The 20,023-nt window shown below is 45.1% G+C and overlaps 2 protein-coding genes across 10 annotated transcripts in view; both read left to right on the top strand.

Annotated features, from left to right (window-relative positions):
* IL36G (interleukin 36 gamma) overlaps positions 1-20,023 on the top strand; it is a 218,476-nt gene that overhangs the window by 132,573 nt on the left and 65,880 nt on the right. The gene's annotated exons all lie outside the window — the stretch shown is intronic.
* On the top strand, positions 11,724-19,428 carry IL37 (interleukin 37). 4 transcript variants are annotated; one of them, XM_032177562.2, is made up of 6 exons: positions 11,724-11,806; positions 13,524-13,654; positions 14,353-14,415; positions 17,684-17,803; positions 18,191-18,333; positions 19,112-19,428. In XM_032177562.2, the coding sequence occupies exons 2-6, from the start codon at positions 13,564-13,566 to the stop codon at positions 19,358-19,360; spliced, it is 666 nt and encodes a 221-aa protein (XP_032033453.1). In that variant the 5' UTR covers positions 11,724-11,806; positions 13,524-13,563; the 3' UTR covers positions 19,361-19,428. The 4 variants fall into 4 exon arrangements, with proteins under 4 accessions (XP_032033453.1, XP_032033454.1, XP_032033455.1 ...); XM_032177563.2 differs by lacking the exon at positions 14,353-14,415; XM_032177564.2 differs by lacking the exon at positions 17,684-17,803.

Below are 20,023 nucleotides of genomic sequence, written 5' to 3'. Positions count from 1 at the left end.
GCGCCCGCCACTACGCCTGGATAATTTTTTTGTATTTTTAGTAGAGACGGGATTTCACCGTGGTCTCGATCTCCTGACCTCGTGATCTGGCCGCCTCGGCCTCCCAAAGTGCTGGGATTACAAGCGTAGCCACCGCGCCTGGCCTAGGTGCCAAATTTTCTTAATCCAGTTTATCACTGATGGACATTTGGGTTGGTTCCAAGTCTTCACTATTGTGAATAGTGCCACAGTGAACATATGTGTGCATGTGTCTTTATAGCAGCATGATTTATAATCCTTTGGGTATATACCCAGTAATGGGAGGACTGGGTCAAATGGTATTTCTAGTTCTAGATCCTTGAGGAATCGCCACACTGTCTACCACAATGGTTGAACTAGTTTACAGCCCCACCAACAGTGTAAAAGTGTTCCTATTTTTCCACATCCTCTCCAGCACCTATTGTTTCCTGACTTTTTAATGATCTCCCTTTTAACTGGCACCACAGTAAATTTTTATAGATTTTATAAGCAAACTATATTTACTGTGCAAGAATTAGTTTATTTTTTAAACCATGTGTTGCAAATGTACAATGGTCAATTGTGATATTTGCTCAGTATAAGATCATCAGATCACAACACAGCCTTGGGGTAATTCCATCTAAAAGCAAAGAGACCTGATCCTATATTAACTGAGAAGGCTTTATTTATTTATTCTCTATACACGAGCCAATTTGAAGAGAAAGCCTTAATGTGGTTAACTATGTAATTTTTCCTGACTTTTTGAAATACTGAGAAGAGCTCATGACTCTCCCATCTCCTAATTCTACCTTGGTAGATTTTAGACTGACCACAACTCATGGGTAAATGAGGGAAGAGGAATAAGAAACCTTGCTTTTCCCCCCCCCCTTTTTTTTGGCTGGCTGCAGTGGCTCACACCTGTAATCTCATCACTTTGGGAGGCCAAGGTGGGAAGATCACTTGAGCTCAGGATTTCAAAACTGGCCTGGGCAACATAGTGAGACCCCATCTCTCTAAAAAAAAAAATGCTGGGCATGGCGGTGCATGCCTGTAATCCTACCTACTCAAGAAGCTGAGGTGGAAAGATCACTCGAGCATGGGAGGTCAAGGCTGCAGTGAGCCTTGATTGCACCACTTCATTCCAGCCTGGGTGACAAAGCAGAATGCTGCCTCAAGAAAACAAAAACAAAATCTTACTTTTTTGGCTATTCTTTTCTGATAAGAATGGTATAGAGATGGGGATGAGGCTGGCTATTGTATGAGAGAGCAAACAGGGTCCAAGCAGTGCTCTGGGCTGTCTAAGGCCCAGTAGTCAGCTTAGCTTCTCAAATTTCCAAGGAAGGAGTTCGGAGTGGTAGAATACCCTGGGTATGCCCAAAGCGTCACCTTGCAAATAGCCTGTCATTAATAATTTGTTTCATTTGTTATGACTGGAAACTGGCTTTGTGTATGCCAGAGAATGGGGGCAGGAAAGAAAGATTGGTGTCTTGAGCTCTCTGTGCCTCTGGGGCAGTGATGCTTTTCCTCTCATGTGGAAGGAGAGCATGACCGAAAAGGTGCACAAATAAGGTGTCTGTGAGAGAAATTAACCTTCCAGATACAGAGACACAGCCTTCCCCAAGAGGTTCTCATTGCTCTGCCTTTTTTCCTTTTTTTTTTTTTGCTTGTTCTACCATTAATAACAGAAACTGATTATGACCTCAAAAGAGAGGAGAAAGCAACTCTCCCCACGCTAGAGCTAGTTAACTACCATATCCTCCTAGATCTCAGTTCAAGAGTCACTTCCATCCCCAATAAAAGCCCTTGAGTGCTGGGCACCTCTCCCTCATAGCATTTGTCCTAGGGGTTTTTGTACATTTTCTTGTGTGAAACTTGGATTGACATCTGTATTTCCGACTAGATTACAGTTTCCTCAAGGGTAGGGATGTCTTGCTCACCATTTTCAGTTCCAGCATCTAGACAGTACCTCAAGTAAACAAGGCCGAGGCAGGCGGATCACGAGGTCAGGAGTTTGAGACCAGCCTGACGAACATGGTGAAACCCCGTCTCTATGAAAAATATAAAACTTGGCCAGGCGTGGTGGCAGTTGCCTGTAATCCTAGCTACTCAGGAGGCTGAGGTAGGAGAATCGCTTGAACCTGGGAGGTGGAGGTTGCAGTGACCCGAGATCCACTGCACTCCAGCTTGGGCGACAGAGCAAGACTTCATCTCAAAAAAAAAAAAAAAAGAAAAAGAAAGAAAATGAAATGAATGAATGAGTGAATGAATGAGATGAATGAGTTAGCAGTGTTGGATTTAAGTGTTGGATTCTTCCCAGCTTGACTTTTTTCTTTGGCTTAGTGATTTTGAGGTCCCAAGATTTATTTTCCTTTCACAAAGGTGATCACTACCATAAGATCTTCAGAAAAGGAAATGTGGCAGGCCAGGTCTCACTAATGCAGATCTCTATAATAACTGTTTCAGTACTAAGTGGTTAAGTTAAATATTAAAAGCCGGTACCCTTATACAAAGGCTGGAATGTAACAAAAGCCCATCAAGAGTTTTGCCTGGGCCTTAAAATATGACAAAATAAAGAAGGAATTCTTAACAGGACCCATTTAGGATTAAACAAGTTTTATTGTGGGTCTGAAGAAACTCCCCAGGCCTCCACAAACAAGTTTATTGGTGCTCTGAAGGAACTCCCCAAACCTCCATGATTTAGCAGGGGACAAGATAAGGGTAATTACCCCAGCACCTGGACCCATTTAGATTAAGTAAATTTATTGAGGCTCCAGGGGAAGATCTTCTGGACTCAGACCTTAGTTATAGATTAAAAGAAGTTAATCACTTATGTCTTTAGATGAATGCACACTTACACATAGACACATAGCTTAGAAGATATACAAGCTCTGGAAAACGTCATAATTTTGAGTTGGTCTGGTGATAATTTCCAGGCCTTCTCCCTGTAACTTGTTGCAGAAATAAAAACTCTCTTCCTCCCCAGCTCATCTGCATCTCATTACTGGGCCATGAGAAATAGCAGCCCAACCCTCAGTTTGGTCCTGGAACAGAAACTCTGGATGAACACTATCAATAGAGCTCTTTGCCATGATGGAAATGTTCTATATATTTGCTGTACAGTAGTCATTAGTCACATGTGGCTGCTGAGCACTTGAAATGTGGCTAGTGAGATGGAGGAACTGAGTTTTTAATATTACTCAATTTTACTTAGTTTAAACTTTAATAGCTACATATGGCTAGTGGCTACTGTATTGAATAGTGTAGTTCTAAACTATGTACTTCAAGTAGAAGGAAAATGATCCCAGAGGGGAGTCATAAATAGAAGAAGAAACGAACAGCAAAGAAAATTCTAAATATACGCAAAAGTGTAAATGAACACTCATGCTATAAAATAATGTTATTTTAGAAAGTTTTAAAAGTATACGGAATTAACATATATGACATTAAAAGTATATAAGTTGGGAGAGGATTGAGGTAAGTGAAGGTGTTCTGTGGGCCTTAAATTAGATGGGAGGAAAATAAAGCTACTCATTAACATTAGTTTTTTAAATAAATTAAGGATCCATGGATTACAGAGTAATTTTAGGTAAGTGCTAAAAAATAGAAAATAAATGCATAAGTTTCAAACTAGTAGGAAGAAAAATGAAATGATAGAAAATATTCAAACCAAAAGAAAGCAAGAGGGGGAGAAGAAAAAGAATGAGAATAATGAATAGAAAACACTATAACTGTTGTAGATTTTCAGTCCAAATGCTCTATTTCATTGATTTAAGGGCAAACATTTATTCCTATTTTTACTTCTCTGAAATTGGGAGGCATATGCCAAGCTGTGTGTATTACAAGCTCTGTTAGCCAGCTTGTGTCAACTTGGTTGGAACTCTTCATTTGGTCATCAGTTGAGTTTTGTGTGTCATTGTCATTACATGTTTTGAGTTTAACTGCTGTTTAGAATGTCTTCAAAAAGATGCCCTCTGACTTGTCATAGAAACAGAGCAGCAGGATGAAAATTTAGTATTAGTGAAGCAATTCCAATCTTTTTTGCAAACACCAAGAGCTATAAAAAAGAAGCTACTCATGACTTGAAGAAGCTGTGTACTTTTTCTTTGCTTCTGGGAATGTAAAACCAGAGAAATTGCCATATCTCTGAGAATTAAGGAAAGAAATTTTGAGGTACAGAGAAACCGATGTGATTGATTTATGCACATCACAGAGATATTAAGGTGTGTGTCTCAGGAACTAATTGGTGGTGTTTTCTTTTTAATTCATACATAAAATATGGCTGTGTTTTACAGTCCATGGTGTTTTAGATGTTTGATGTAAATGATTTACATTATAAAGCTGAATAAGGAAAGCAAACAGAACCCATGCTGTTTTTGAGATACAGCTAAAATCAGCTGGGCATGGTGGCTCACGCCTGTAATACCAACACTTTGGGAGGCCAAGGTGGGTGGATCACCTGAGGTCAGGAGTTCGAGACCAGCCTGGCCAACATGGCGAAACCTCATCTCTACTAAAAATACAACAAATTAGCTGGGCTTGGTGGTGGGCTCCTGTAATGCCAGCTACTTGGGAGGCTGAGGTAGGAGAACTGCTTGAACCCAGGAGGTGGAGGTTGCAGTGAGCCGAGATCGTGCCATTGCACTACTCCAGCCTGGGCGAGAGAGCGAGACTCTCTCTCAAAAAAAAAAAAAATAAAAATAAAAAAGAAATACATCTAAAATGTAAGAATGGAGAAGGTTGAAAGAAAAAGGATGGAAAGAGATATACCACACAAAAACTAATTAAAACAAAGCAGCTGTATCTGACAAAGTGGACTTTAAGGCAATAAGCATTGGTAGAGATAAAGAGGGTGTCTCCTTAAAGATAAAAGCTTCAGTTCACCAGGAAGATATAACGATTCTAAATTGGAATTGGCTCTGGAATTAGTTAGACTTGGGTGCAAATTTTTTTTTTTTTTTTTTTTGAGACAGAGTCTCGTGCTCTGTCCCCCAGGCTGGAGTGCAGTGGCACCATCTTGGCTCACTGAAAGCTCTGCCTCCCGGGTTCACGCCATTCTCCTGCCTCAGCCTCCCGAGTAGCTGGGACTACAGGTGCCCACCACCATGCCCGGTTAATTTTTTTTGTAGGTTTAGTAGAGACGGGATTTCACTGTGTTAGCCAGGGTGGTCTCGATCTCCTGACCTCGTGATCCGCCTGCCTCAGCCTCCCAAAGTGCTGGGATTACAGGCGTGAGCCACTGCGCCCGGCCTTGGGTGCAAATTTGAGCTTTCTCACTTATTAGTGTAAGACATACAGCTAATTTCTAAATCTTCCAAACCTCAGATTTTTCATCCATGAAGTGAGGATTATTATAGAGCTCACTAATAACATAGCCTCAAAATATATAATGCCAAAATTGAGATCAAAATAATAAATCTATATTACACGGGAGATCTTAATGTACCTCTTATATTGTTGATAGACTAAGATGATCAAAAAAATAAAAAGAGAGCAGTAAGGAGAGCAAGCATTTAATCAATAGGACCAATACATTTTAATCAATAGGATCCTCATGAATATATACAGAATACCAAACCTAACAACTGCAGAAAACACGCCAAACATTTAGGTACACACATTGTGGGAAAATGCAATCTTGAAATGAGCGGACTGACATTCAGAAGCTGTTAATAAGAGCACTAATGATGGGGATTGCAACCATGTCTTTACTGACTTCCAGAAGCTTCTTACAGTAAACATGAAATCACATAATTTCTTCCACTTTCCTACTGTTTCTTGTTCTGGGCTGTGTCCTGCTTACTGTCTAATATCTTGGCACCTTAAAAGTTGCTAATCTTCCAAACCTCATTACTATTACTGGGCCCCTGGTCCTTGTTCATGGGCCTTGCAGATACTGACTGTACACTTATCTGGAGCATCCAGTGCCTACCACCTGACCCAGATTCCTCATTGCACTCCTCCCTCCTCCACCTAATGGGATTTGCTCATACCTCTGTGGGACCCCTCCCATTTTCCCCAATTGAATACTTACCAAGACAATGCATTGCCTTACTCCCTTGGACTCTGCTCTGGGCATCAGACTGAATGTTTCCACTGAGCATCTGCAGCTGGATCAGTTTCCCCAGCACCGTCCAACCCCTTGAGCATGTCTAGTCCTAAAGCAGAGAGTTAGCCTTTCTATCCCTGTTGCTATACATGCTGGGATATGTAATAAGAAATGACAACATCTTACGATAAGGCAGGCTGCAGGAGGCAGGAGGCAGGAATCAAATTCGTGCTTATCAAATAGTGCTCCAATTCTTTGAATATTGGACTATAGAATATGTCATGGATCTATACTCAGGTGGCTTCCCTATTACTCACTCCACTGAGGCCAGGTTGTGGGATTAGCTGTCCAAGAGGGAGTTTCAGTCTCACAGCATAGGGTCATTCTGAGAATTACTGGCCCACACTTGTGTGGAGACCTCCAGAGAACAGAATCTGGGTTGGTGCAGGGTACTTCCAGGAGGAGAGAAGTGGCAGGAGGTGACACAGTCGTCCTCAGAATGCCCAGCCCCACAGTCAGAGGGGAAGGGGCAGAGCCACATGCATGAAGATGCTCTCCCCAGTACGTGCCAATCACAGGGCTTCCTAGCTTTTGGGCCAAGGAAACAATGTGGGAAGCAAAAAAAGGACAAGTTTCTCTTCCCTTTGCATGAAGACTGGGCAGTTTTACCAGATTCCCAGGGAAACACCCTTCCACTCTGGGTTGAATGTGAGTGAGAGACATTCAGCTAGAACACTAGAAAAACTATTTCCTGAGCCACTCGCCTTTAGCCCTAGAAAGTGTTGGATTTGTCCTTCGTCTTTGTCACAGTAGAGACTGCTGAGAGCGTCAGAACTTGGGCTCTGGAATTAGACAGATATGGGTACAAATCTGAGCTCTCTCACTTATTAGTGTGGGACGTAGAGCAACTTTTAAAATCCTTCCAAACCTCAGACTTCTCATGCATGATGTGAGGATTGTAATGGGGTCCACCTAATAGGGGTTTTTGAGAATTAAAAAAGTTATTCAATGAACAGCATTTAGCAAGATGCCTGACCATTGAGAAAATAACAAATTGTTTATTATTGTTGTTATTATTAAACATCTTTCCTGCACCTTCTGACTAGGGGCATCATATCATCAGAAATACCTAGGATGGGATGGATTCCTGCATGGGCTGAGCCAAGGGTGCAATAATGGAGGAGTGAAGAAGGAATAAATAGAGACAGAAATCCCCAGGAGTCCAGCATGGTACAAGGCTGAGCTAGTGCTGCAGAGCCTCCTTGGAACAGCCACAGAGCTTGCATCTGGCCCTGGAGGAACCTCTTCCAGCTGGCAGGACCAGCCACAACAGTGGCTAGGGGATTTCCCAGGGTGTGGGCTCCTAGGAGTTGATTTGGACCAGGCCTGCCTGGAGAGGGATTATAACAGGGATCCTTCCCTACTGGCAGGTAATTTACCCCTCAGTGAGAAGCTCAGGCATTTGTTTGATGGAAGGTGGAAGGCCCTGTGCTGGGCCAGTGACTGTCAAGGATGGGCGAGTGGCCGGAAAATAGCAAATAAGACAATATGATAACACAGTTAACCACCACACTATGTGAAGCTATAATATGGGTATCTGTGATAGACAATTCTAATATAGAGAATAATTCTAAGGTGTCATTCTCCCCCCATGCCATAAGCACACGGCCTCTGCCTGGGTTTCTCACTGTGGAATGTCCTCCTGGTCTCCTCATGCCCACAGAGTGGGAAGGACACCTCCTGTAACACCGGCTTTCCTGCCATCTCCTCCCTGCAGCCCTCCTCAGCCCCCTCTGCACAGGGAGGTTTCCTCCCTGTTGTCGCAGTGCTTTGTACTTCTTAGTGGTACCTGCCCACAGGTATTGGTGTCCTTGTCCCACCACCCTACATCACTGTAAGCTCCCCAGGAGCAGGCTTCCTGTTTGACTCACCTGTGATCCTCCACCTCCCACCCTGTAGTGTCTCAAGCATTGAGGGCAATCACTGGCTGCCCCTTAACCCAGAAATGCTGCCGAGATGGGAGGCCATGGCCTAAGCTCCTGGAATGGGGTATTACTACGTCAGCACAAAGGCCTTTGCACAAATGAAGGCTTTAAAAGTGCAGTCCTAGTCAGGTGGAGGAGGGCTCATAGGATTCCCAGGAATCTGGATCATTCTCTTGAGAGTTTTCCCTCGTCTCTGTTAAAACTCACATCCTACGGCCCAAATAACAACAAAAAATGGGTGTAAATTCTTGAAATAACTTGTAGATGGGGGAACAAGGCCCCCCACCCCCCCAGAGCTGCCAGAAGCTTCAGATGAGGGTCCCAAATGCCAAAATGTCTGATATCAGAGAGGATGGCCAGTGACCTGGGGATACATGCTCTTTGCTGTGTCACCCAAGGAGCAGCAGCCTCAGCCCCGCACAGTGACCAGGACCCTGGCTTCCCATGCTGGGTAGGAGCTGGTGTCTGATGAAGGGAATGCCTGGCAGCACGTGCTGTCTGTCTCCTCCTGTCAGCTTACCTGGCTTTGCTGCAAAGAGGCCACTTGAATTTCTTTAAAGGTGGAATCTCTCAGTGGGGTCTAATCTGTTCAGAAATATCAAACTTAAAGTATAATAATAATAATAAAAAAAAGAAATATCAAGAGAGTATCCTTGGGAATGACTGGAATTCCAGAGTCATCTGGTAATCCTCATAAAACAACTCCTGGATGTCTCTCAGCACATCTGCCATCTTGAACGCGGGAGGCTGGTTCAAATGGAGGGGCATTGCTCTACTGCACCTTTTTTTTTTTTTTTTGGCCTAAAGTGCAAAAGGAGATATTTTTCATGTAAATAAATCAACTGCAAATCGCTAGTCACTCTGAGCCCTGTCTCTTGCTGTGGATGCAAAGGAACCAAAGGCCTTTCTCCCCGCCCAACACACACATAACACACACACAAAATCATAAAAACATACATACCCCCAACACATACAACACACAACACACACACAATATATACACACAACACACACCAAACATGCCCACAAACCTGTGTCCAGAGATAGATTCTGCCAGTGGGTTCGTGGTCTTGCTGACTTCAAGAATGAAGCCGTGGACCTTCGCAGTGAGTGTTAGCAGCTCTTAAAGATGGCACGAACCCAAAGAGTGAGCAGTAGCAAGGTTTATTGTGAAGAGCAAAAGGACAAAGCTTCCACAACCCAGAAGGCGACCCCAGCAGGGTTGCTGCTGCTGGCTGGGGTGGCCAGCTTTTACTTCCTTATTGGCCCCTCCCATGTTTTGTTTCCATCCTATCAGAGTGCCCTTTTTTCAATCCTCCCTGTGATTGGCTACTTTTAGAATCCTGCTGATTGGTGCATTTTACAGAGTGCTGACTGGTGCGTTTTACAATCCCCTTGTAAGACAGAAAAGTTCCCCAAGTCCCCACTGGACCCAGGAAGTCCAGCTGGCCTCACCTCTCAACCCCAGACATGGCATGAAAATACATATGTACAAAACATACATACACAAAGTATACATGCATCTCCCCAAATATACACATACTACAGAAACATACACACAGGAACTCAGCTACCTGTCAAAAGTCTGAATGGTGACTACCTCTGCAGTGAGTAGTTAGAAAAGTGAATTTGTTTTTCAATAAATTGGAGTCCTTAAAAATCATTGTAAGATAGAAAAATTTAAAAAGTATATAAAATAAAATATGTATGTCCTTTGGCCTAGCACTTACACATGTAGGAATGTATCCTAGTGAAGTAATCAATGATATACGCAAAGATTTGTACAAGCATATTAAGCACAGAATTATGTATGCATATGTGTATATATATGTATCTCATACATATAATAGTGTAAAAGTGAAAATAACTCAAATGTTGAAAATTGAGGATTAAACTATGATCTGTCCATATGTGACATACAAGTTAGCTGCCCCTTATTCTCTCGAGCTTCAACCTCTTACAAACAAACAGTGTCCCTTGTGTATCAGCATTGGTACAGATAATCAAACTTATTAAGGTTTTATATGGGGCAATAAAGGCAAGAGTTTATGAATACTCCATACTACACTATGTAGCACCCCCTATTAAAGACAAACTCTTCTCTCTCATTTCCCTTCCTTTCTGGAACCACTTGGCTGAATCTCTACAAGTCTCTATTGTAACCACCTCAACACGGCAGCCTCCCTGCATCTCCATCTTCCCTGTCCTGAGAGCAATGGCCTGCTGCCCCCACACTCACATCCTCATTCATTCCAGAAGTCAGCACCACAGAAGTGCCTACAGTTACCCCAACCACCTTCTTAGAAGATAAGTTAGTGTTTGTTTTGACTTTTTAAAATTTTTACTTCCTCTTTTCCTTCACAATCTCATCCCATCCCAAGAGATTTATCAAGAAGTTCTCTAAAGATATGTGTCTCCTTACTGGGAATTTAACAGACAAATCAGGGATTTTTATTCTAGCCATCAAGGGAATAACATTTTTTCAGGTCTTTAGACAAATAATGGAATGCCTTGCAGTAATTAGATATACTATTGTAGAAAAGTATTGATGAAATGGAGCGATGTTTGAGATATCATATTGAGTAGAAAAGGCAAGATACATTAAGTAGGAAATGTATCTTACAAAATAATTTGTCAGACACACTCCTATATTTATATGTTATATAAATGTGTATGTGAAGAAAGGCTAGAGGATGAGACCACAGTCTTCAGTGAAGTTTAAGAGATGAGGCTGCAGCATGCTCAGAAAGGCTTGGGTTATAGTTCTTCCACTAATTAAGGATGTGATCTTGGGTAAATTGTACATCTCTCTAAACTGCGCTACCTTTTGTCTGTAAAACAGGAAGGATGGTATTTACCCCCAGGGTCATCAGAGGATTTGGTTGGAGAAAAAGAAATAAATGGGCTGAGCCCAGATCTGGCACAGTGAGAGCACGGTGGTTGACTATTGTGCTGGCCTGTTGTTCCTGTGTTATTGACATGCTGCTGGTGGTGGTCCAGAAGCTATTACCTTAATTGGTTATGTGGATTTCCCCTCATACTGACCAGCTGTGTGTGATGTTGTAAAACATAGCCATACACAGTAACTGACAAGGGCAAATGCAATGGAAAAATGCAAGGAAGTGCAGGTAAATAGTTAATGGGCTGTAGAAGGAAGCTAGTCCTTGGAGGGCTCGATCAAGGAAGGTCCCTTTGCATGTCACCTTTGAAGAAGAGGGGACATAGAAGAGGTATAGTGCATCCCGGAGTGTACCTGGAAGGGGACATGAAAAGAGGACATTTTTCTCTGGGACATGGGGACTCCACTTGCACGAACTCTGGAATTGGGGCAAAGAACCATCATGAAAACAAGGGCTTCCTTGAACCTCCCAGGCTCATTGGCTGATCTAAACCCTGTGTGCCCTCTTTCCTTTACTCTCCTCTGTTTTCTATACCTCTATTATTGGACTGGACTGGAAGCCTGATCTATCACAAGTGCCTTGAAATGTGTTGAATGGGTATGGCACAGTCCTTAGCAGAGTGGCACTACCCCCACAGGAATTTGTTTATACCCTTGGCATGGAAAATAGCAGGAAATGAGTGATGACTGATAACTGAGGATGCTATTTATTATTGGCTAAAGGAATACTGTGTCATATTTGTATAGCCACTCACAGACTGTTGATTACAAATGAGTACCAGACCTAGCTCCTTCCAGTAAAGGATCCTGAGAACTGAAGGCAAACAAAGCTCCAGGAGTCCAAGACAGAGCCACAGACCACAAGGATCACTGGCCCAGGTAGGTGGTCCTCCTGTGCTGGCTTTCGAGGCCAACAGGCATGGATGGGGAAGTAGAGTAGCATCTGGCCATCTAGACCCTTGCTTTTTATCCCCACTGGAAGCACATCTGAATTTTTAAATATGATCTCTGAGACCTGCCCAGAACACCTTGCTCTCAGCCCCAGTAGCAGCCTGCTGTCTCCCAGGAGAGCTTCTACTAACAAGTAGGGCATTGCTGGAGGGCCAAGCAGACACTAGCTTAGGAAACCCACAAACCCTGGAAATGCTAGTTCCTTCTCTGAAGGCTCAGAAGACTGACTTCAGAGTCTAGAAAATATTGGTCCTTGGGAATAGATTTTGAGTGCAAAGAGATGGATTTCAGATGGCCGTGTGTACTGCTTCTTCAGGGAATTCTGTGAAAGCTCCCTGCAGTTACCTTAATACAGGCAGCAGATTTCATGAGTACCCCCCAGGGATGGCCCCAGGTCCTCTAGGCTGTGAGCATCCTTCCATCCTTCAGCTGCACCACAGTATATTTATATGTCTTTGGATGCCTACATTTCTGCCAGACATCTTTTGCTTTGATGTTCTGGCTGCCAAATTCTCTGTCAAGTGCCTCTAATTTTTTGTGTCCTTTGATTTACCCCAACATGACAAAGGCAGTTGTGCTTCCTGTATTCAGGGATACTGCCAAACCACAAACAGGTTAAAATCAAATAGCAGATCTCCCTGTTCTTAAAGACCCATCAGCTCTACCCACCTGCTCCTCCTCACCGTCCTTATTGTTGAGTCCTTAAGCCCTTCCTTGTCATTTTTATTTTTTGCATGAACAATTTAGTTCCCTTTGTCTCACTCCTAAACCTTTCTCAAAGGATTGGGTTTGTACACAAGCTGCCTATCTCTGCAGTCTTAGAAGTGATATGATTCTGAACAAGTCACTTAACTTTAGATTTTTTATCTGTAAATGGGAATACCAATTTTTGCTCCACTTCTGTCCTATGTTGGCCTGGGCTGATGTTGTGGAAAGCTCTTTGTCAACTGAGATAGGGTGTGCAGAATTTATATATATAAATATATATCCTCCAACCCCTCCCAATGAAGCCAGTCATGTGAGTCAATCCTATCCTAAAATATTAGGGATTGAGCCTCCGGGGACGTTTGGTGGCTTAGATTTTCATGAAAAGAGGTTGCAGAGCAACTGCTTTTTGTTAGGCAAAGATTAGGCTACTGCAGAGACTCAGCAAACTTTTATAGAAGGTGTCAGATGGTAAGTATTTTAGGCTTTGCTCGCCAGATGATCTCTCAACTAGTTAACCATGCTATTCTAGCCTCAAAGCAGCCAGAGACAATATGTAAACAAGAGCATGGCTGTGTTTCAATAAAACTTTATTTAAAAAAACAGTCAGGGACCAGATTTTGCCAAAGGCCGTAGTGTGCCAGCCCCAAGACTAGAGCAACGCACTTTTAACTTTTTTATTTTATTTTTATAAAATGCCAAGATCCACAAAAATGCTATTGCACCCTGTATGTTGGCACTGTGACTCACGGTTTGGAAAATTCTGCTTTGAAGGCATGATAGACAGGAGAGCATGGTCGGGCCCCTTGGTGCCTTTCTGGATGCAGTGAGCATTTCTAACTAGAGGGCAAGGCCAGTGGTTTGTTCAGCACTAGGGTCATCCAGCAAGGTGTCCTGGGGTCAGCAGCTGCCATAACTGGTTCCCTTTCTATCTCCTTAGGTCTTAGACTTCATTCCATTTTCTGTTGAATAATAACTCAATGTTGAAAATGTCCTTTGTGGGGGAGAACTCAGGAGTGAAAATGGGCTCTGAAGACTGGGAAAAAGATGAACCCCAGTGCTGCTTAGAAGGTAAGGTTCTTGTAGAAATCCACCTCAGGGCCAAAGTGTAATTCCTAGAGCAGGACTTTGCTAGGTGCTGTGCACAGACCTAGCTGTTTCCTGCTGACTTGCACAGTAAGTGAACTTTCAAATTTCCCTGGACAAATAACTAGACAAGAGAAATTCTGGAAGGGAAAAGGAAGCTTTTCTTCAGTGTCCAGGCACATCAGGTGGTAGATAAAACGATCGTCCTCACCTACAGATTTGGGGCTTTAGCATCCTGTTTGCCAACTGGATGGTTGCATATCCTTCAAAATGCACCTCTTCCCTCCCAACCTTCCCAAGTGGAAGAGAAGCCTCCAATGAGAAGCGACTCTCTAAGGCTGGGTTGAAAAAATGACCCAGGCACAGGGCATCTGAGTATTCCATGAGGAACACATTTGGGTGTTGCCCATGGGGGATAATAGGAGGAGGCTTTTGACCCAAATGATTGTCTGCTGAGGTGTGAAGGGAGAGACCTGTAACATGCCAGAGGCCAAACTCCTGAGCCAGTTCATCTCTATTCTATGTTTTTGAAAAGGGAAGCTATGATTTAATGTCATTACTATCATGCTGCTCTAGTATTTCTCAGCACATGCACAGAAGAAGGAATTAAATGGTCCTTGATACCCCTAAATCCTTGGAAAATCCAAATTGCATATGCTTAACCTCACTGCGTCTGACTGCAGACCCAGCTGGAAGCCCCCTGGAACCAGGTCCAAGCCTCCCTGCCACGAATTTTGTTCACACAAGTAAGGCCTTGGGGTGAGGTGATGGGGGTGGCTGAGGTGCGAGGGTGGGGATGGGGGATGGAGTCATTGGGCCCTCTTAGAGGGTGGGGGAATTGTAGACTGGGGACACCTAAGGGTGCTGGATGGGGCTGAAGTCTTTCCTTTGTGGAAGCAAATCCCATTAGGAGATAACTCTGGGAAGATGAGCCCGGGGAGGGGCAGGTGATGCTCACCTGCTAAGAGGCACACGGCAAGGAAGAGTTTGTGCCTGGGAACCTTCCGGGTGCCTCTTCTGACCATAGTCAAGAGACTGGAGACACAGACCTCCTCCCAGCACTGATGACAAACAGCCATGTGGCCAGTGGGTGTGCAGGGACACCCACACCACTAAGGGCTCAGGGCGGCACATTCAGAGCCTGAACCTTCCTCTCATGCTGCCATTTGAACACCACAAAACCCTAATAGGAAACTGTTAACATTACCACTCTTCAGATGTGGAAACCGAGACAGACAGTGGAGATTCCCTGCCCTAGGTGACACAGGTACTAAGTGACAGATGTGGAAATTTAAAGGTACTATAACATCTGCCTGCCTGACTCAGGCTTAAGGCTCCCATCACCTCCTCTTCTCAGGAAAGAGTCAGGAGACCTCAGCCTGAGCCCCAGCTCTAGCGCAGGCTAATGTGTGAATACTGAGCCTCACTGGTAAAATGGCAGAGAGGACCAAATGGGACTAGGTGTGTAAGGGTGCCTGGCACAGTAGGGGAGGCTGCTGTCGCTGCTCCACCGCTGCTGCTGCAGTTACCTTTGATGTTTTAGTTTTGTTGTAGTTACACCATTGCTGGCTTTGGATCTGCACTGTGTCTACTCCAGGTAGAACCAAGCACACATGCCTCTCTGTCGGGCCTGTCCTGACTTCTCCTTGTCAGGGCTGGGATCTCCTTCAAATCTGGGGGAAGTGGTTCTCCAAGTCTGGTCCTCAAACGTCAGCAGCATCAGCGCCTAGAAGTGTTAGGAATACAGATTCCCAGGCCCCACCACAGACCTCCTGCATCAGAAACTTAGGGGGCTGACGCTCTAGGGGCTGCTTTAACAAGCCTTCCAGGTTATCATGATGCATCTTGAAAGTCTGAGAGCTACTGCCCTACAGAAAGTTACTAGTGCCCTAAAGCTGGCGCTGGCATTGATGTTACTGCTGCTGTTGGAGTACAACTTCCCTATAGAAAACTGCCAGCACCTTAAGACCACTCACACCTTCAGAGTGGCCTTGAGAAAGATTTGTGGTCAAGGATGATGAGCACGAAGACCACTTAAGAGGACAGTGAACTAGTCTGCGTGTGAGACGCTGAGATCCTATGTCAGGCTGTGATAGGAGGGAAATAGAAACAAAAGGAAAGAACAGCTTTAAGAAGCACTGAAGAGGTACAAAGTAAAATGATGGTGCTAGAAAAGTAGCTTCTTAAAAATAGCATTTTCCAGTCTCACCCTGGACTAACTGAATGAGAATCTCAGTAGTGTGAGGCCCAGGTATCCATGGTCTTAAAATGCTACCCACCAGGTGATTGCCAGTGTGCACCAGGGTTGAGAGCCACAGCCTTAGGCCGTGCCACTCAAAGGGTGTCTTCAGACCAGCAGCACCCACAGCTCTGGGAGTGCATCAGAAAGACAGAGCCTTGGCACCACCCACACCTACTGAACCATAGTTCGCAGGTGATTTCTTGCACATTAAAGTGTGAGAAATGGAAAGGCTTAGAGTTCAGCTAGCTCAGTGACTCAGTCAACCTGCACCTGCTCCATGAACTCAGACTGTCTGGGATGGGCCCAGAAAAGCTCCTGAGGAGATTCTGATGTAAGGCAGGGCTGAGAACCATGGATCTCATCTGACCCCATATCATTGGGGAGTTACTTAGGATCTTGCCTGGGACCAGTCATCTCTTCCATAGACACTAAGAGTGTCCACGATGCTTGGGGCACTACAGGGTGGGAGGTGGAGGATCACAGGTGAGTCAGATAGGAAGCCTGCTCCTGGGGAGCTTACAGTGCTATAGGGCAGCAAGACAAGGATGCCAATACCTGTGTGCAGGTACCACTGATGAGTGCAGAGCACTGCAGCACCAGAAAGCAAGCTATCATGTGCAGAGGGGGCTGAGGAGGGCTGCAGAGAGGAGGTGGCAGGAAAGCCGGTGTTACAGGAGGAGTCCTCCCCACTCTTTGGGCATGAGGAGACCAGGAGGACATTCTACAGTGAGAAACCCAGACAGAGGCCATGTGCTTATGGCATGGGAAGATAATGACACCTTAGAATTATTCTCTACATTAGAATTGCCTATCACAGATACCCATATTATAGCTTCACATAGTGTGGTGGTTACTGTGTTTTCATATTGTCACATTTGCCATTTTCCAGCCACCCACCCATTCTTGACAGTCACTGGCCCAGCATGGGGGCCCCTGCCCTTTATCAAACAAGTGCCTGAGCTCTTTGCGGAGGTGAGGGTCACTTATCCAATCAGAGGCCAGGAGGGAAGGTTCCCTTTTAAGACCCTACTCTAGGCAGGCCTGGCCCAAATGAGTTGATAGGAGCCCATGCCCTAAGAACCCTCTGAGCACTGTTGTGGCTGGTCCTGCCGCTAGAAGTTGTTCCTCCAGGGCCAGGTGCAAGATTTGTGGCTTTTCAAAGGAGCCACTAAAGCTCCAGCTCAGCCTTGCACCATGCTAGGCTCCTGGGGGCTTCCTGCCTCCATCCCTCCCAACTCTTCCATCACCGCTCCCTTAGCCTGGCCAGTGCAGGGATCTGTCCCACTCTAGGCACTGCTGATGGAATGATGCCTCCAGTCAGAGGGTGCAAAAGAGAGTTAAGAAAAACAATGATTATACAAAGTCCTTTTTATAGGCCAGACATTTTCTTTGCTCAGGCTAAGTGCTACTTATTTGAGTAAGCATTTTATTTCTCATAACTCCTCTCTCAAGTAGGTGCTGCTATTACTCTCATTTCACAGATGAGGACATTGAGGTTTGGAGAGATTTAGTAACTTGTTCTCTGTCCTACAGCAGAGCTGGGATTTCAATCTATCTGTCCAAATCTGTTACCCATGTGCTTGCACAGAATGCTTAATTGCTTGTCCCAGCAAGATAGAAAGCCAGGGAGTGGAAGAAATATTCAGTGGCTGTGATGTCTGAGCCCACAGGCAGGGTGGAGAGCTAGGGCTGGGGCCCTTGGATGTGGGGAAGAAAGGGCTGAGTCTTCTATTTTCAATGTGAGGTGTTGATATCTGGTGATATTGATCTAGGTCCAAAGGTGAAGAACTTAAACCCGAAGAAATTCAGCATTCACGACCAGGATCACAAAGTACTGGTTCTGGACTCAGGGAATCTCATAGCAGTTCCAGATAAAAACTACATACGCCCAGGTGACTCTCAGTTTTGGCTGTGTTTTCTGTCCCCATCCAGCAGGGGTAAGGCCTCCCGCTAGATGGGCTCAACTCCATGCTATACCAAGCTTCATCTCCAGCAGGTGGTGGAAGTGGGAAGGAGAGGCCCCAGGGACTAGGGCATCAGAAGAAGGGTCTCTAGCAATGACCGATCTGAAAGGAGTCTTTCTGGAAGGGCAGGAAAAAAAGAAGGAGGCAGACACTTAGATTGGAAGAAGAGGAAGCTTAAACCAGTGTGATGGAGGGAGAAGTGGACTACAGAGTCAAGGGGAGAGGGACTGCGCATCAGGCCTGAAACCCCAGCAGACAGGAGAGATCTTTCCCTGCTCTCAGAACCCACACATTGTTCTGACTGTCTTTTTCCAGAGATCTTCTTTGCATTAGCCTCATCCTTGAGCTCAGCCTCTGCGGAGAAAGGAAGTCCGATTCTCTTGGGTGTCTCTAAAGGGGAGTTTTGTCTCTACTGTGACAAGGATAAAGGACAAAGTCATCCATCCCTTCAGTTGAAGGTGAGAGTTCTAGCTCAATTTCCTGTGCCTTTGGCTAACCCCAAAGTAAAAGGCCAAGATCCTCAATGCCTCTCGCTTTCCTGCAAACTCTTATCTTGGCCAATGTAACAGGGACATCCACCTTTCTGGAGGCACCAGGCAGAAGAGCCCCATACCTTCTTCTCTTGTTCCTTGCCCCTTCTAGGGAAGGATGAGAGACTCCTCACAGCGGGGAGACAACAAGGAGCTGAGCACCCGTTCTCCTCTCCTGGGCCCACTGGTCCTGGCCCTGGGTGGGCGGCGCTCCCTTCCTGCTGTGGCCCTCCATGTGGCAAGCAACACAATTGGGCCAGGACCCTGGCGTGCTGCTGCAGGGTAGGAGGGTGTGAGGGAGCACTTGGAGGGCAGTGTGTCTGCCCTGTAAATTTAGTCCTGGATGGAGCATCCTTTCACTTGAGGGGAGAAATCTTAGGGAGCTCAGTTAGATACAGATCTAAGCCATATTCTCTAAACTAATTTTAAAAACTGTAGAGCTGAGATTTTGGTATCCATCTGACTCTTACATCTCTCTCTCAATTTATTTTTAATCTAGGGGACAAGAGGGCCTGGAAAAGAGGGCATGATTGCTTATCATCCCTTAAATACCAGTACCAAGGCTGACACGTCATCTTCCCCAAGGACCATCTGCCTTCTCTCTTTTCCTCCTCTCCTGTGTAAAGGCCTGGAGGATGAGCACATGTGCTGTGTTTTCCTCCCTCTCAAAGCCTGTGCTATCTAATTAATCCCTTTTACCTCACAGAAGAAGAAACTGATGAAGCTGGCTGCCCAAAAGGAATCAGCACGCCGGCCCTTCATCTTTTATAGGGCTCAGGTGGGCTCCCGAAACATGCTGGAGTCGGCGGCTCACCCCGGGTGGTTCGTCTGCACCTCCTGCAATTGTAATGAGCCTGTTGGAGTGACGGATAAATTTGAGAACAGGAAACACATTGAATTTTCATTTCAACCAGTTTGCAAAGCTGAAATGAGCCCCAGTGAGGTCAGCGATTAGGACACTGCCCCATCGAATGCCTTCCTCGCTAATTTGAACTAACTAAAAGCACAAAACCTGCTCACTAACCTTTCTGTCAGTGAGTTTCATTTCTCATTCATACTTTAAGGATTTGTGTTTCTAGGATATAGCAAGAAGTTTGTTTAATTAAAAAGTTCTGGGTTGGAAAGAGACTAGCTTCTGCTTGTGTACTGCTACCCTGAACCATCAGACATCCATGTGTGTGTCACATGCTATGATGGGGCCAGTCTGACTACAATACTTGCAGCGGGAAGGAGCAGCTGGGTGCATGCTGTGCTCTAGAATTAGTCTTTCCTACTGGGGTTTGGTAGATTCTGAGGGCATTGATCCTGGGGCAGAAGTGGCTGAGTCTGTGTCTAGGGCACAGTGTGCAAGAAAGAAATGTAACAGCAAGTCATGATCCAGCCAAGTGATAACGGAAAAGGGGTAGTTTGGTCCCAAGTAAGGAGCAGGGTGACCTGACCTGTGGGAAAGTCACAGAGACAAGGAATCTGGGTCAGATGACAGCCAGGAGACCAGGTGAGAAGCCAGGTAGTGTCTGGGAGGCCTGTCAACAAGGGCATGGTCCTATCACTAAGCAGGGCTCAGATCCTCATAATGGGGGAGAGGAAGGCTGGCCGAACAGAAATCAGGGCCTGGAAA

This window comes from Hylobates moloch, unplaced genomic scaffold (assembly GCF_009828535.3).
Source record: "Hylobates moloch isolate HMO894 unplaced genomic scaffold, HMol_V3 SCAFFOLD_15, whole genome shotgun sequence".
In the NCBI taxonomy this organism is placed as follows: domain Eukaryota; kingdom Metazoa; phylum Chordata; class Mammalia; order Primates; family Hylobatidae; genus Hylobates; species Hylobates moloch.
This window is presented reverse-complemented; position numbering and strand designations above follow the sequence as displayed.